The sequence below is a fragment of the Mixophyes fleayi genome, chromosome 5, assembly GCF_038048845.1.
Source record: "Mixophyes fleayi isolate aMixFle1 chromosome 5, aMixFle1.hap1, whole genome shotgun sequence".
In the NCBI taxonomy this organism is placed as follows: domain Eukaryota; kingdom Metazoa; phylum Chordata; class Amphibia; order Anura; family Limnodynastidae; genus Mixophyes; species Mixophyes fleayi.
In genome coordinates, this window is record NC_134406.1 from 230,607,275 (window position 1) to 230,623,413 (window position 16,139).

General features: G+C 37.3%; 1 protein-coding gene across 1 annotated transcript in view; it reads left to right on the forward strand.

Annotated features, from left to right (window-relative positions):
- The window catches only part of SGK3 (serum/glucocorticoid regulated kinase family member 3), a 56,276-nt gene that overhangs the window by 26,696 nt on the left and 13,441 nt on the right, over positions 1 to 16,139 (forward strand). The window contains exons 2-7 of the mRNA XM_075213601.1: positions 3,323 to 3,533; positions 5,879 to 5,962; positions 7,572 to 7,644; positions 9,004 to 9,079; positions 13,976 to 14,063; positions 15,632 to 15,681. Of these exons, the coding sequence (XP_075069702.1) occupies positions 3,456 to 3,533; positions 5,879 to 5,962; positions 7,572 to 7,644; positions 9,004 to 9,079; positions 13,976 to 14,063; positions 15,632 to 15,681 (449 nt within the window). The 5' untranslated portion in view covers positions 3,323 to 3,455. The remainder of the gene's footprint in view (positions 1 to 3,322; positions 3,534 to 5,878; positions 5,963 to 7,571; positions 7,645 to 9,003; positions 9,080 to 13,975; positions 14,064 to 15,631; positions 15,682 to 16,139) is intronic.

Below are 16,139 nucleotides of genomic sequence, written 5' to 3' on the forward strand. Positions count from 1 at the left end.
CATGTGACTGCTCTGGGTCCAGCGTATGGCAGAACCCAGAGGAAAGCTCCACGGGACACTCTCCCCTACTGCACAATGATGCAATGAGGGGAGGGGACATGATGACATGTTTCACATTGAATTGCATCATCAGGGCCCCCGTACACTTCCGGAAGGGTGGCCTACTCTCCCAGGAGAACTCCCAGACATTCCAGACAGAGTAGGCAAGTATGCAATCCTGCTATATTATCAATGGACAACCAGATCTGTGGGCAGAGTGTAAACATTGAAAAAGTACCTACAAAATGCACCAACAATTGTAGCAGCCAATGAGACATTTGCTCTCATTGAGTAACTTACCATAGACACACACAAGTTACTTACTGAGTGGTTCCTCAGTATGGTTTAGTGCAAATATAATAAAATGATGGTTATATGTAAACATTGTATTACTTTATAATGATGGCAATAAACAGGGAAGCTGCAGAGCCATACCTAGTGTCATTGTCTTGCAAATGAAGAGACAAAAGAAAATGAAACTAGCTAGACAGACTTTTTTTTTTTCTTTCCAAGAATAGCTATAGAAACTCAAATTCCAGGGTTTGTAGACAATACACACCCAGACAGGTTTCACACAATCTGCTAGAGAATTGCAGATGGTGGATAATTTATGGGAGACAAAAGTAGCAGAATATGTATGAACATATATTAAAGGATAATGTGATTTAAACCACTGGCACTTGCTTGCTCAGGGGTTCTATTAATTAGTCTCTAGTTATGTGGAACTTCTGTCCTCTGTCTCCTGGTGCCTCCACCCGATTCTTTAGGTCTCTGGGTAGTAGGGTGGTCATCTCCTTCCAGAGGTTGACTTGGTGAAAACTCTGCCCAATTCGGTGCGCACACTCACAGCGACTGAGACAACCTAAATCTGCAGTGGGGAAAAACTATGTGGCACACTTGTTAATGAGGAATGGGGTGCTGGTCATGTAATGGCTCAGTGGCGAGTAAGGTGGCTACCAGCGATAGCGGCTGTACAGCAGCAGAAGGCCACTAAGTCAGTAGTAGTAGGCAGGTCAGTGCACCTCTATTCTGTCTAATAAACCGTCCCCACTACGGAGTGACAAGTAAGTTGTTAATAAAAATGCCAGCCTATCGGTCTGTATCAGTCACACTACATGAAGTAGGTACACGATCAGTGTCACAGCAAGGGCAGGGGTAATTATTAGACAAGTCTCCGCATTATACATGCAGTCTCTGGTGTTGAATACTCTGTCAGTGACATCCATATAAAATTAGTCTCTGCTCCTAAGTTGTATTAACAGTGAGAGCAATAAGTGCTAAGAGGCAGTGAAAGAGTTGCTTACAGCTAGCGCATTTCTGTAGTTCCACCTTGTCCCTGCAAATGTCGGTCACAGAAGTTCTCTTCATTAACCTGCCGGAGATGGTCTTTTGTAACCCCCACAGTTATCTTTCAAGTATTTCAGACGTCCCACTGGCTGGGTGTCATCCTCTGTCTCCCCAGCAGGGGGTGTATAACTGCTGGTCTGTGTTGATGTTTCCCACAATGCTGCTGTATGGAGTCTCTTCCCACTCACCCTCTCACCCCGCCATGCTGGGCTCTTTAAACTCCTCCAGGGACTGTCAATCCTTCTTATTAATTGCATAGTGAAGTGCTACTAAATATGATAAAAACTTGGTTCAACATTACACAATTAAAAAAATAAAAACCTTTTTTTCACTTATTTTTCAGAAACACATTTCCTATATTTAAGCAATGAGTTTTTTCTAATATTTTACTAGTATATGTAATGGTGGCTCATAAGACTGAGTGTGTTTGACATATTTAATGAATTATAGAACTTTTTTTTCTGACTTGAGGGCCTTGTTCGGACTGAGACGAGCGTATGTACGTTGACGTAGCGTGTCTCTGCCTTTTTCCACACTGCACATGCTCAAAAAAGTGAATTTGTACAACTGCAGCTATTCAGACCTGCCTCTTGGCACTTACAGCTCCCTGCACCTGAAGCCCCTGGAGGGAAGAGGAGGTCTAATGTAGGCAATATATAGTAAGGGTGTGTTTTGAACAATTGCAGACGGATTCAGACTGGGACGTTGTTGCAGATTTATTTGCAGGTGATCTGGGGCAGGTGTAAGTAACAGAGGATGATGATGATGATGATGACTAACGCCCAAACTAGTGAAAGGCTTATAATAATATAAGTTTGCTTATGATTCGCAGACACTTATTGAGACTTTAGTAGTCGCTCTGCAATAGGATTTCCAGGGTGTGATGAAGCAAATATGAGAAAACATATAATTGTTTTGTATGCATGTAGGGAAGTTGTTCCTACTGTATTAGCTAGGTTATTCAAGTTTTATGTATTTGATATTTTTTGTAAATATTTACATTAATAGAATATTATTGAAGATAATAAAGAGCACAGTGGCTAGATGATTTATATTCAGTTTCAATAGAAACCTGGTACGCGCTCTTCCAGACTTGTATAGGCTCCGACCTGCCAGCATGTACAGCGAGATATTCCTTAATATTTTCTACAAGTGTTACCTCTTCCACATAGATTGTTTTTGGAGGAGGTCTCCATCTCTCATAACTGTCTGAAGTGCAATATTGTATAGGTTGAATTATATCCTTTCCTTTGGGACTGTCCCTTAATTAGGAGATTTGGGTTGCAAGTTAGGAGATATGCTGAGCTGCCTATTCTGGAGTAAAGAATCAGGAGAGGGGGAAAAGAGACTATTATTGGCCACCAGTGCTGCAAAGATTTTCTGCAGTTTAGGATACATTCAATAGCTCCATCATTAACCTTATTTACAGACCAATTGCCTTATGGATTTGGGATGGGTTAACTGGAGATGACATTCGATAAACAAAAATCTAATGAGTTGTTTTGGTTTTTTATGGTTTTTTTATTATGGGAGACCTGTTTAAATACATTACACAGAGTCACTAAAAGTCAGATTCAAGGGTGTTTACAACTGACCCCCCTGTTAACTTCTGAAATCACAGGCCTTAATGATCAGACAGGAAGGTCTTCCTCTTAAATGTCATCTCTGTAGTCCTCTTTGTAGAGTTATTAGCCCAGTTGTAACTGTCACTGTTTATAGTTCTACATGTTTATTACCATTGCTTAGGTATAATATAAAGGTACTTAATTGTCATTACAATGACATTCAGCAAATCTGAGGTTTATTTCTTAACTTGTATTGTATCAAAATGCTTCCATAAAAACCCTATCAGGAAGGGTTACACACCTGTCCCAGTGCTACAGTACTGAATAATGAAAGACCAGTAACCACGGTGCATTTTTTCTGTCTTCTGCAGGTTACAAGATGAAGTGACCAAATAACTCCTTCAATACTGGAGTTTTAGAACACCTCAGATTGATATACATATATATTTTAATAAATCAATGCAAGGTGGCTACAACAGCTCTATACAAGGGCGTTTATAAACAATGGACCATAATACGAACTGTCCCAGTGTACACATTCCCAGCCACGATGAGCATCGAGAAAAAAAGAAGAGATTTACTGTAAGTATATTGCGTAAACATTATAGCAATGACACCGTTATTCCCCTTTTAATATAAATATTTATGTTTTGGAATTTATTTCAAATAAATTGTGAGTGTATGTGTATATTTATATTATATTAATCAAAGTGGTCTGGTATACGGTGGTATGACATACCGCCACTTCTCCTACTGCCTTCATTGTAAAACTATCACAGTCCATTCACTCACATTTTCCATACCGCCACTTCTACGTTTTTCAAAATTTACAGATTGACCACTATATTTATTTCTAGCGGCTGGAAATACAATAAACAGGACAAATATGTTTCAAAAGTATAAATGTACTGTCCCCTGCTCCCCCCAGCATCACTAAGGTCGTGTCTAAGATCCAGTATAGTTTTGAAATGGAAACTACGGATGTGCCCTATACGTCATCAGCCTCCAATCCAATTTTCAAATGGTTTAGCTGGCACGAATATGTTACAGAGGGCTCTGGTAGAGCACGAGTAGCTTCAAATACTTCACCCCCTTCCTCCCCAGCAGCCCTCATAGAGGAACCCCAGCCTAACGAATAGGCTCTGCCTGTGGGTTATCTGCGCTACCTAGGTATTAATATCTCCCCATCTGGTGTACCATGAGAAAGACCAATGTGTATATGTTATTTCTGTTTCTCAAAGTAACGTGCATGCTATAAGATTGCTGTTTCAATTGAGTGACCCCCCCCCCCCTTTTGTTTGTTTCCCCAACTGTGCTTGTTACCCTTTTTTTTTTCTGTACCCCATTTAACTTTGAAAAACTCAATAAAAATCTATTGAAGTAAAAAAAAAAAAAGTATAAATGTACTTCCAGTGGGCAGGGTATTCAAATTGACCACCTTTTAAGACCTGCTCTGGCTTGATCTCCTTTATCTACAGCCTTTCAGTTTTCTCCACATACGAAGGAGCAGAAAATGGTTCTGAACACGGCCATACCGATGTCCTTAATGACTCCCTCACTACTAAGATCCTTTTTTTTAGCATTCCCCAGGTCAAATTACAACTAAGTTCATTCACTAACATTAACATTTCCACCTTGATGCAGGTTCTTCTTTGTTCTAAAACCATATTGAATTTGATGTTTGAATTATTCCTGGTGTGTGCCAGACTGATTTTCACCTTGTTACTTTATTGTTTGGGGGAAAAAACCCAGAACAGTTGTATTAAAGCATTAGACAAATATATAAATAACCATCATATAAAAACACAACTTATTTTTCTGGCAAAAAATAATAATAAAAATATATTCAACTGTCCATGTGTTTTGTTTCTGGTGAACATCCGTATTCGTTAAGAGAGATTCAAAATTCAACAAGCAGGCTTCAAACAATAAGAATTTAATTACAAGCTCAGAATCAGCCACAGTGTTATCCTGTGTAATTTCTAAGCAAATAGATTGTATAAAGCGGACTTGCATCAGAAATATGCTTACATACACTCCCCTCCTGTATTACTTGGTAGTTCATATGGAAATAAAGGGATAATAGACATGTGGGAGTCATTGAAGCATACCTTCTCCTTCAGTTTACTGCACTTTTTCAGCTGGAATAAATATTCAAACAAAGTGTAATTATGTAGCAGCAGGAAAGAGTACTGAGACTTACTTCATGCGGCAATCTATCAAATGAGACAAATGGTTTAATTTGTATCACTGCTGGAAAAAGTACCAGAAATCCCTTTTTTCTTTTTTGGGAAGAAGTATGGCCTGAAAATAATTCTTTCAATGACCCAATCTGATATAGATATATACAGTATATAATGTCTGTGGGCGCTGCCAATGTACAGTAATTGTCGTGGGGATTCTATGTGTCAGCCATCCATTTATACACATCTATTTCGGTCAGTCTGAACAGTCCCCCTTGTGATACTATTTGTTAGCAATGGGACATCAGTACTGCTCCACGCTACATAAACAGAGAGTAAAGCTGGCATCCAGTATGTCTCAGCAATTCTCTGTGCCTAGCCATCCATCCATCCATCCCTCCACCTCCTGTAAGGAGCTACGGTATTACTCATGATGCGTTGTTACTGTCCAATGCCTCTGTCTTCACTTTTTATTTTTGCACATTATTAATCTCTGAAAAGCATAAAGGAATTGCCTTTGTCCTTTAAAAAGTACAAATGTAAAATGGTCCATGATTTTTGCCATATAACAAATAATTCCAATATACAAGTAGCCACAAGGGAAAAAAAATAAGTCGCCATCAAATTACTGTTCTAGTATTGCATAGAGAAGACCTCCTTGTGTCTTCAGTAAATAAACCACTATGGATCAATATCCGCTGATCTGTTTGTGTACAGAAATGAAGAGTTGTTTTGTTTTCACAGGTTTACAAAGTTCTAGTCACTATAGGACGGAACGAGTGGTTTGTCTTTAGGCGCTATGCAGAGTTTGATAAACTGTATAACACGGTAAGCGCAGTTTGTTGCCTACTTTGACAGTTACTTGTAATAAATCTAAATATAATCTTTTAATGTACATTATGTGATCCTTTTTTGTATTGGGCATTTTATTCATATTGCTTCATTATATATTACTTATCAAGATTGAGCTATGGTTTAGTAAAAATATAGGATAATTACATGATTAATAATTAAAATATTAAAGCAATGGACATGCTAGCAGACATTAACAGGGATTAAGATTGTGAGAAGGAAAAAAAACCTATTAAAAAAAAAAGTGTTCTGTAGAAAGTGTTCGCAATGCATCACAACTGTTAGGAATAAAAAAATAAATCAAAATAGTTAATTAATGCTTATGTTTCTATTTGACTCATTAGATGTATTAATTGATTGCTTTATCAATTAAGTACTTGCTATTAAGCATTTGTGAGTACTGCCTTTATACCTCTTTAAACATCCGGTTTAGTGTTTTTCAGTATTCACAAGGGATTCCCAAAACATTAGTTGGGAGGAGTAGAGCTCCATTGGAAATGTTTTGAAAATTGCGTATTGCAGAATATTCATTGTTGGTTCACGTTTCTCTTTTCAAACCAATTACATGTGTGACTGTTTGTTTCTACGTACGCATTGTGAGATACTCAGTGTAGTCTATGCCGAGATAAATACTCAAAATGTTGTGAATTTTATTAGTATTTTGGTTTTCCAAAGCACCGTCCTTGGCAGAAATAACACCCAGTTTGGTAGTAATTTCCCAAAATGGGGTCTGAGGATGTTTGAGTCGCATGCAGTAAGCATGCTCACCGTTACTTTGGGTTACGGGCTCGCCGCTTCTGGGCAAACTTAATTTATTGACTTGTAACTGCAATGTTTGCTATATATATTACTTTATATTATTACTAGTTTCTATCTGTGTGCTTTTCAGTCTTTGAGGTACAGTACAAAACATGAATAGTAAATAGTACAGAACAAAACTAAAAATGATGCAATGTAGTTAGTAAGTTGTATGATGGCGCACACAAGACAATACATTTTAAATTAATCAAAGTAGAAAAGTGTCGCTAGAATATGCAGTAGTTGTAGGGTATGTATCCCTTGAACATACCCTAGTAAAATGGTCATTGTTATCTGCACCCTGCTGGGAGGAATTTGGAGTATATGATTGGCTATAGGATGACAAAGCCTGACAGTTCAGATAGACACAAACATTCTTTATTTATGTTTCAAATCAGAATTCGCAACCACATTTCTGTACGGTTACACTAATTGATAGTAACACGTGTCTGGTTAGATTAAGAGGCTTGTAGGTAGTTCTCTAGAGAGGTTTTATGCCTGTAGCTATATGTCGTTCCACCTGAACATCACTTACCTTAAATCAAAAACCTGAGCCTTGCCATTACTTCATGTTTGTGTATATTGAGAACACCTGTCATTGTAGCATCTGCTCCAGATTGATGCCAAACATGATCCATGATCCATTGTAGATTTATAGTAATGCATTGTGTGGACTTATGTAACATTGCACAATAAAAATGCTAGACTTCCTCTAGGGTATAATAATACCTATTAACTTCACAAGCATAATATCTGTATCTGTTCTGATATCTCGCTATTTTCTCAGCTTAGGAAACAATTTCCAGCTATAAACTTCAAGATTCCTGCCAAGAGGATCTTTGGAGATAATTTTGATCCAGGTAAAGTGGAACATTTCTTATCAGCTGTAGTTGTGTTGTTGCTGTCTAACATTGTTAGGCTCTCAGTATGTATATATGTATGTATGTATATGTATGTATATGTATGTATGTATATATGTGTGTATATGTATATATATATATATATATATATATATATATATGTATATATGTGTGTATATGTATATATATATATATATGTATATATATATATATATATATATATATATATATATATATATATATATATATACCTGCTAATGCCAAGACTTTGTCATCTAAAACATGACACCAGATTTGCTCACTGAAAGCTTTACTTGATCTGGACAATTTTAGTATAATATATAGCACCCTAAAGAAGAAACAAAGTATTGTGATTTTTATGAAGAGTTAATTTATTAAATACACGTCTACAAAATATTTACATTTTAAAATGTCTTTGACAATTGACAGGTAGTAAAGTCATGTTGTATCTCCTGTCTGTCTACAAGATTACGCCCAATTCATTACCAACCAAATTGGGCAAAATTGTGCAGCTTTTTTGTTTTGTTTAAAGCTGCAACACCACGTGCCATTACTGTGTTAATATGGGAAACTGGCTCAATGGGGCTAGTCTGCTGCTAGGTGGCAGCAGCTGAAATGAGGCATCACTGGCAGAAACTAACATAATCCTTTTAATTAGTACAATCTGCTCTGCAATATATGGATTTTTTAATTTGATCATTGTTAGATTCACTTTCAAGATAAAAATAAGCAGACATAGATTTTATTCTCTAAGAAAATCAGCATTATTCCCTACGTTTCCAGCTGAAGCACCCAACGCTCTGTCTGATCCCTCTCATATCAGTGTCTCATTTTCTTTAAAGTGTACGTTGCTCCTGTACACCATGGATACAGCCATTTATGTAGGGTGACCAGTATTTAGGAGACTGCTGTCAGTTCACTCTGAACTAGTAACATACATATAGAAGTTGCATCGCTGTGGTTACCCATCCCTGGACTTCAGATCTGTCATCCAGAGGACCTTATAATACCGCTACTGTTACTGCTGTCAACACTATCTGAGGCATAGGGCAGCAAATTAAAGGATACTTACTCAGACCTGCCAGCATTGTGACTGGGGAACTCTACAAAAACTTGCAATAGTGTATATAGGGAGTGTAATTATGTTGAAATTAAGGGACAGACTGACAATTTGAGGGACCAGTGACATTGTTACAATGTGTACCTGTAAATGTTTTCTAATGCCCCCAAAAGATAGAACATAGTTGTACAACTCTCTGCTAATATTTGTCATGCAGGGTAGTGTTACTAGTGCATGCAGTAACTTGTCATAACTTGCCTTGCGTTGCTACATTCCAGATTTTATTCAACAGAGAAGAGCAGGACTGAATGAGTTTATCCAGAATTTACTTCAGCATTCAGAATTATGCAGCCAGTAAGCAAGTTTTATTTTCCCTTTCTTTACATGTGAATGTTTTCAATAGTACTTATGTAATATTTAATATGTAATATTGATGTGGGAAGTCTGACTCCTTTTTGCATTCAACAGTTTACAAAAGTGTTGTGTATCTTCTAAAATAAGGCACAGATGTGGAGAGAAAGATTGCAAGTGCTTATCCCATATATATGTAGTGCATTGTAAAACAACTGAAGTATTTATATTTTGTATGTAGATTCTTGCACTAACATAACCCATGCAATAACTAATGTGGGACAGTTGATATTTGACACCTGATAGCTGTTGTTTTGATTCTCCTTAATATTTCTATTTTCAGTATAATATTGGCATAATATGGGCATTTTTCTAAGAATACTAAAGCACTAAGGGGTGTATACATCAATTAGATGCGGTGCAACTAAATATGCATCGCTGCACAGCGCAGTGATTCATATTTATGCACCGCTTGAATGCATCATGCCGGATCTACTCTGGGAGTCTCGGTGAAGTGACCCCTCTCCTGCGATCTTATCTTCCTGCTTACCAGCAGCATAGCGCTGCTGGTGACGGGAGGAAGTGCGCACAGCACTAACCTTGTATCAGATTCTGCAAAGCCGAAGAGGCTTCAGCAGAATCCCGTAGCAAATGAAAGGCAACATCTGTGTTTCATCTGTGGTGTAGAGGGGGGATGTGAGCAAGAGGACCAATCACAAGCCATAAGCCTTTGGTTGTGACTTGTGATTGGTCCTCTTGCTCACATCCCCCATTACAAGACAACCAAGTGCTTATGGCTTGTGATTGGTCCTCTTGCTCACAGCCACGGACAGGTCTGAGGGTACCTTCATAAAACACTTTACAGGGTAACATTGCACCTTTAATCTAGATATCAAACTGCAACTAAACTCCGGCTCCAAAAAGGTAAAGAAAGTTGAAAGGACACTTTGGATGCCGTCACCCTAAAATCCCATGCTACATAGGAAAATTAGCTCCCTACTGTAAATTATAAGAATATTGGATGCCATTAAATAGTTCTGTGACCACATAAAGCTTTCATAGAGATCACAGAAATCGAAGGTGACTTCTAATTTCTGCAATAATACAGTAGGAGTGCATTATTATTTATGCAACACATGAACACTAAAGTAACGGCCTCATAACTCACTATTTATGCAGTTATTTACAGACGTTTATACATCTATTAACATCATTATCATATATCTGGATAGTCAAATAACTGCATTTTATACAGTTTAAAACAAGAGGAAGAGGAGAAATGCACATTACTACATCCAACTGCTTCATTAAGATGAATTAGTATAAAATATGAGATAATGTTGTAGCAGTGAAGGAGTAATATGACTGGGGACCGCATTAGACCGGTAGGCACCACTTCCGTGTTGTAAGATATGCCTTCCCCTCTGTGCAGTTAGCTTATTCTCTGCTGTTTGAAGCAATTTCAGTGTGGCAGCTGGAAGGAATGGATGTGATGTGCTGAGCATCTGTATTGAGTGCGTTTTGAGTGTGTTCTTCTAGAAATAGAAACTGTAGAGATTACAAAAGACTTTATTGTCACGCATCACTGTGAAATCTAAAGAGTAACACTTACTACTTCAATTTCATCTTAGACTAGTTATTTTCTAAAGACAAGTTTATATATAGCTACATGCATTATTGCTAATAGGGCAGTGTATTTACCCACACATCAATGCATTTGGATGCGACTTACGTTTTCTCGGAAACATATCCTCTACAACAGTGATCAGGAAGGTAAAACTAATTAAAGATTTCACATGAGGAATTTAGACTACAGCAACTCCCACACCAATCGGAAATCTGAAAATCCTGCTGTGTGCGACCTTATTTGTTGTCAGCAGGCTGTGAGTAAAGCTGGCCTGAACATCCCAATAAAAACTTAAGTTTTTATGGCATGCGCTTCTTCCGAAAAATCCTCCCAGATAATAAATAAACCATTGATACAAAACATACGTCTTTGGTTTGCGAGATGGAATCTTAATGACACAGTCTCGACACAGTACTTCTAATAATTCAGAAATCCAGTGAATCAGTGGAATTCTTCCATGTTTCATACATACAGAATGTGTAAAAAAAGAAAACGAAGAAACATCTAGTGTAATCACATTTTACACAAATCACCACAATGTGTATAATTTGAACACGAGGGTTTGTTTCCTTTGAAATCTGCAGCAAGACAAGATCTGAAATAGAGTGGGAGACCCGTTAATAGTGAGTATTATTATTTTCTCTCTCCTTGTACCGCGTGCAATTCATTACTTCCAGCTTCAGTCTGCAAAAGGCTTCTAAATTGAGCAAGCCTCATTTCCTGCAATGTAAAGTGGCAGAGCTAGTTCCATGTTTGTGTGAGTAAGATACTTATTGTTATAGTTGCTATAGAACTGTGTCAACATATAGGCCTGGGCCTACACTCTCATTCATGGGGCAGCAAAGAATGGCCCCATGTTGACTGTCTTTGCCTCTTTCTTTTAAAAAAATGTTTTATAGTTTATTTAATTGGTAATCTGCGTAAAACGGAATGTTGGATAATGTGAACAATCAGGGTGCAGGATTTCTAATTAAGATTATATAGATTTCTATCATCCTATTGTAACACAAACTGTATCGCACTAGAAAACTGATTATTAACATTGTGACATTGTACAAATGTGTGGTAAACCATAGCAATCTGTCAGACACTAACATTCCAACTTGTGGTAGACTCGTCAGAGAGAATATCTGGTGCAATAGGATATTGCTGTTTGTACTGTGTTTCTCAAGACTTTTTGTAGTAATTGTCCATATTGCCCTATACTTACCAAAGGAAGTTCAGTGTTAATGATGGCATTGTAGAGGTTTACAATATGGCATTATTACCTAAGAGCTGCAATAAATATTTAGTTAAAATATAGTAGTATAAGTTACTATGCACAGAATGGTTATTAAATCTGTGCTTCCATGCTTTAATAACTGTTTAGCATTACCAATAAATTACTTTAGAACATTGTTTCTCTACCTGATGTATGAGTACGGCAAGTGGTATCTGAGCCAGGTGTAGGGGGTTCTTCAGAAGCAATACTTACTGAATTACAAATGATTAAATATATGATCAGGCCCTATACAACGTGAATTAGTCCAGGTGACAGTATGCGTTATTGCACCTTCCCTCAACTCCACTTCCTTTTTGGTCCCCAATGCCACCAACTCAGAGGCCCCCAATTCTTCCCTACCGAACACTAACATTGTTATATATTTTGCAATTGTGAATATGCTTTCAGTGCTTTTGAAATAGTTGCAGGTTGCATGTATTTTTTCTTTTTTAGAATTTCTGCAAAGTATATGGTAATAAGTAAACATTTATAAACATTAAGGGTGCGTGGCAAGTATTTACAGACAGTGAGGGGCTACTTGGTGAGCATTTGTAGACAGAGGGCATTTGTTAAAAGTATTTAAGAAAAAGGAATACTTTAAACAAAATGTTGAGAAGCTTCTGCTTTAGAGCAAAGTATTGTAGTTCGATACCTTTTATACTCCATAAGAAATACTCATCTGTTTGTGTGTTTATCTGCACTGAGGGTTATATTGCTGTTTTATTGCTCTTTTCTCAGAAAGTGAGATATCTGCTGTTATCGCAGGAGATCCCCTGCTGTCAATTAAGAAGTTGAAACCATTTAAAACAAGCCATTTAATTATTTTTTGTTTATTGACAAGTTTTAATAATTTATTTGGCATTTCTTAGTGCAGACATTTACTCTGTTACTTGTAAACAATATTTTTCTTAATCCTGTTAGGAATTACACTATTGTCAAGCAGTAAAAATTTAATTTTATCTACAGAATTAGCATTGTTCCAGTTCTGTATTTTATAATGATTAGATTATACTTATAGCGAAGTTTATGCATTTTATTTTAGATGTGGGGCCAGGATTAGAGAAATAATGTAGTTTAAGGCTCCTGGGCCTCAGTGCAAAATCGCGGTGACTGAATGTTCTATGTACACTCTGCACATATGTAATAAAGTTCAACATACGGGACAGTATATGACATTTAAATGGGTGAAGAGTTCAGACAGGAGAATACAGGAAGAATGTGGTCTCTGCCCATGGAGCTTACAATCTTCTCTAGTGATCAGTGTGTGCCTCAGTGTGGTTCAGGTCTTTGTGTGTCAGGGACAGGGTCGGTCCATTTGTACAGGACCCTATGTGCCAGATACCACTACTACTAGTATTCCATGGTCTTCATTTTTTTTCCCAACATCACATTACCACCACAAATGCTGACCACCACAACAGAGCCTGTGAAATTTCATTTCCAAACCTGTATACTGGAAAAAATGTGAAAAACTTTCCAAATGTTATAAAAATTAGACTTATTTGAGAGTTCTATACTTTTTGTTTTTACTCCAATTTTTCTTTAACCCACTTTCACAATTGCTTCACCCCAGCTAGTATATGCTGTGATGGACTGCATATCTTTGCCACGCTAGTCTAACTGGTTATGTCTGTGTTTCTTTGTCTCCATGGCTAAAACGATTCAAACTGCACCACTGAAAAGGTCACTTCCTATATTTGAAGTAATGTAAGTTAAAGGTGATCTCTCATGATGCAGCTTGTTGAGCACATGTAACTATACACATAGAATACAGTCATGACTGAACATTGCTGTAAAACTGTATCGAATAAGGTGGATAAGTATAAAATGTGATCTGATTTTTGAAGTGTGACTATATTTGACCGATATTGGACTAGCGAGGCATTAGTGGCTATCTGCCATGTCCACTGGAGCGGGTAGTAAGGGTTTGTGACTGTAAAGCCACGTTGAACATGTTACTCTATAGTAAGACTGCTATAGCCCTTTCCAATGTGGTGTGTTTGTTTTGCAGCCCTGATGTCCAGGCCTTCCTAAATCTGGACTGTTCCAGACACCGGACTGTTCCTTCAGAGGATGAAGATGAAAGGGCCGATCAGAAGGTAAACATGCTTAAAATGATCAAATCAGTATATATTTTATGTTTTCGTTTATTTAGAATAAAGTGGGGCTAAAGCAGAATTGCAAAACAAAGTTCCTTTTTGCACGTGATTGTGGTCGCATAGCAAAGCCCGATATGTCTGTTTCACTGCTCACATAGGACACATTAACCTTTTTCTTGTTTTCTGTTCCTGAAATATTGTAGTAAACAGGTTATTGTTACTAACCGTCAATTCATTAATAGTTTCAGTTCTGTATAAGTCATCTCTGTCCACTTTACCAGGAACTTGAGGAGCTCCATATCTGCTGCTTAATATCTAGAAATGCCAAATTTCCATCCTTTATTCTTAGTCATCGAGCTGCATTCTGGTGTTTCTAATGGTGCCCACACTCGCTGCAGTTTTCCTGCCATACAGGTTGGGTTAGAACCAGTTAGCTACAAATTGCAGTTAGTAGGGACCCAAAAAGATTTGGATGAACTGATTTGGATTATACTGATGTCAAGTGCTATGGCTGGTAAATCTGGTTGAGTTATAGACACATCTGGCAATGGATGGGGTTATTATCCAACCTCACAGAGTCCTGTATCATTTAGCCATAACGCCAAGCCATTAAATCTATCAGATTTGGTGATGCACATATATAGCTAAATCTGACAGCCTGATATCTGGGTATTGGCCACGGAACATCTATAGTATCTCTGCTTTACTAGAGCAAAATGGTATTTGAAAATAATGGTTGAATTGAAATAATCCACAATACTAATAAGCTGCCTATTGTGTTACACATTTCCCTAATAGTAAAAATGATTTAGAATGTTGGTTGCTGGCTTTGTGTTTTCTCTTTGCTTCATACAGTGCATCATTTAGAATACAATACTAATCATTTTGAGACCATACTATATCTGTACAATAGAATGAGTGAGCCATAAAACACAATTTATTATATCTGTCTGATAAAGAGCTTAGGTCAGCTCTGTTACTTATTTGTTTAAGAAGTTGGTCTAGAGCAGGGCAGAATGGACAGCGGGCTTGTGGGCACAGGTTTAGCACAGAAACAACTATTTAGTTCTTGCTTCAGAATATCATTAGGAGAATTTTGTCCTATTTTTCCATGGTTTGTTATATTTAGGGAAGCATCAATGTTAAGCCCTGCAGCAATGCTATGAGGCTGCCATCCTGTTATGCCATGTATACGTGTGGAGGAATTGAGGGATGGGTACAGATGGGCATTTTTACCTTGGTTGTCAAAACCGTTTACCTCGCCATTGGCACTTACACTCAAACTGATAATGGTGAGAGAGCTTTTTGTTAGTAATACAGACAAACTGTTTTCCTTTGCTCATAGCAAACGGTCAGATGGTTTTCATTTTTTTATTTTTAAAATGCACTAGAGAATGTCCGAAGATTAGTTATTTATTCAAATTACAAAATGGTTTTTTTTTTTGTTCTTTAAGGAAAATATATTGTGTTTTTTTAAAAGTGCAAAAGATTATAACCTATTTAATGTAAATGCTAGTTAATCTTTTATTTTCAATATAATATATCTTGCACCTTTTTTCTTTGAACAGAATGGATCACCGTCACAAAATGTCAACCTGGGGCCATCTGGAAATCCTCAGTACGTCCAGATTTGTTACTAACCAAGAGTCTAATTTTGCTACATTTAGTCATAGAATACTTGTATTATAGCAGAGTGTATATGTACTCGATGTGTTGGTTTGTGTTTTTCTTCCTTTTTATGTTTCACTATAGCATTACAAAAAACTACAAAGGTTGTGTTGTTGCCTTACTGTTGGATGTATAAACCAGGGACACAGTTGTAGAATTATACATTGCACTTCTTATTCCTCGTTCTATTATTAAATATATACTTGTCCCAGCTTAGGCCAAAATGTCTCTGACCCCATTGTCTTCTCTATTTCCTACTTCTGGGTCCGTTTCAAAAGGTCCTACGAAAATATTCTGTAACTGGCTCTCTCATAAATATCTTTATACCGCAGTATGCACCATCCGTGGTAGTTATGAGCTGTGAGTTTAAGTTGTAGGGTATTTTGAACACGGTGTTTTGTAAATGTT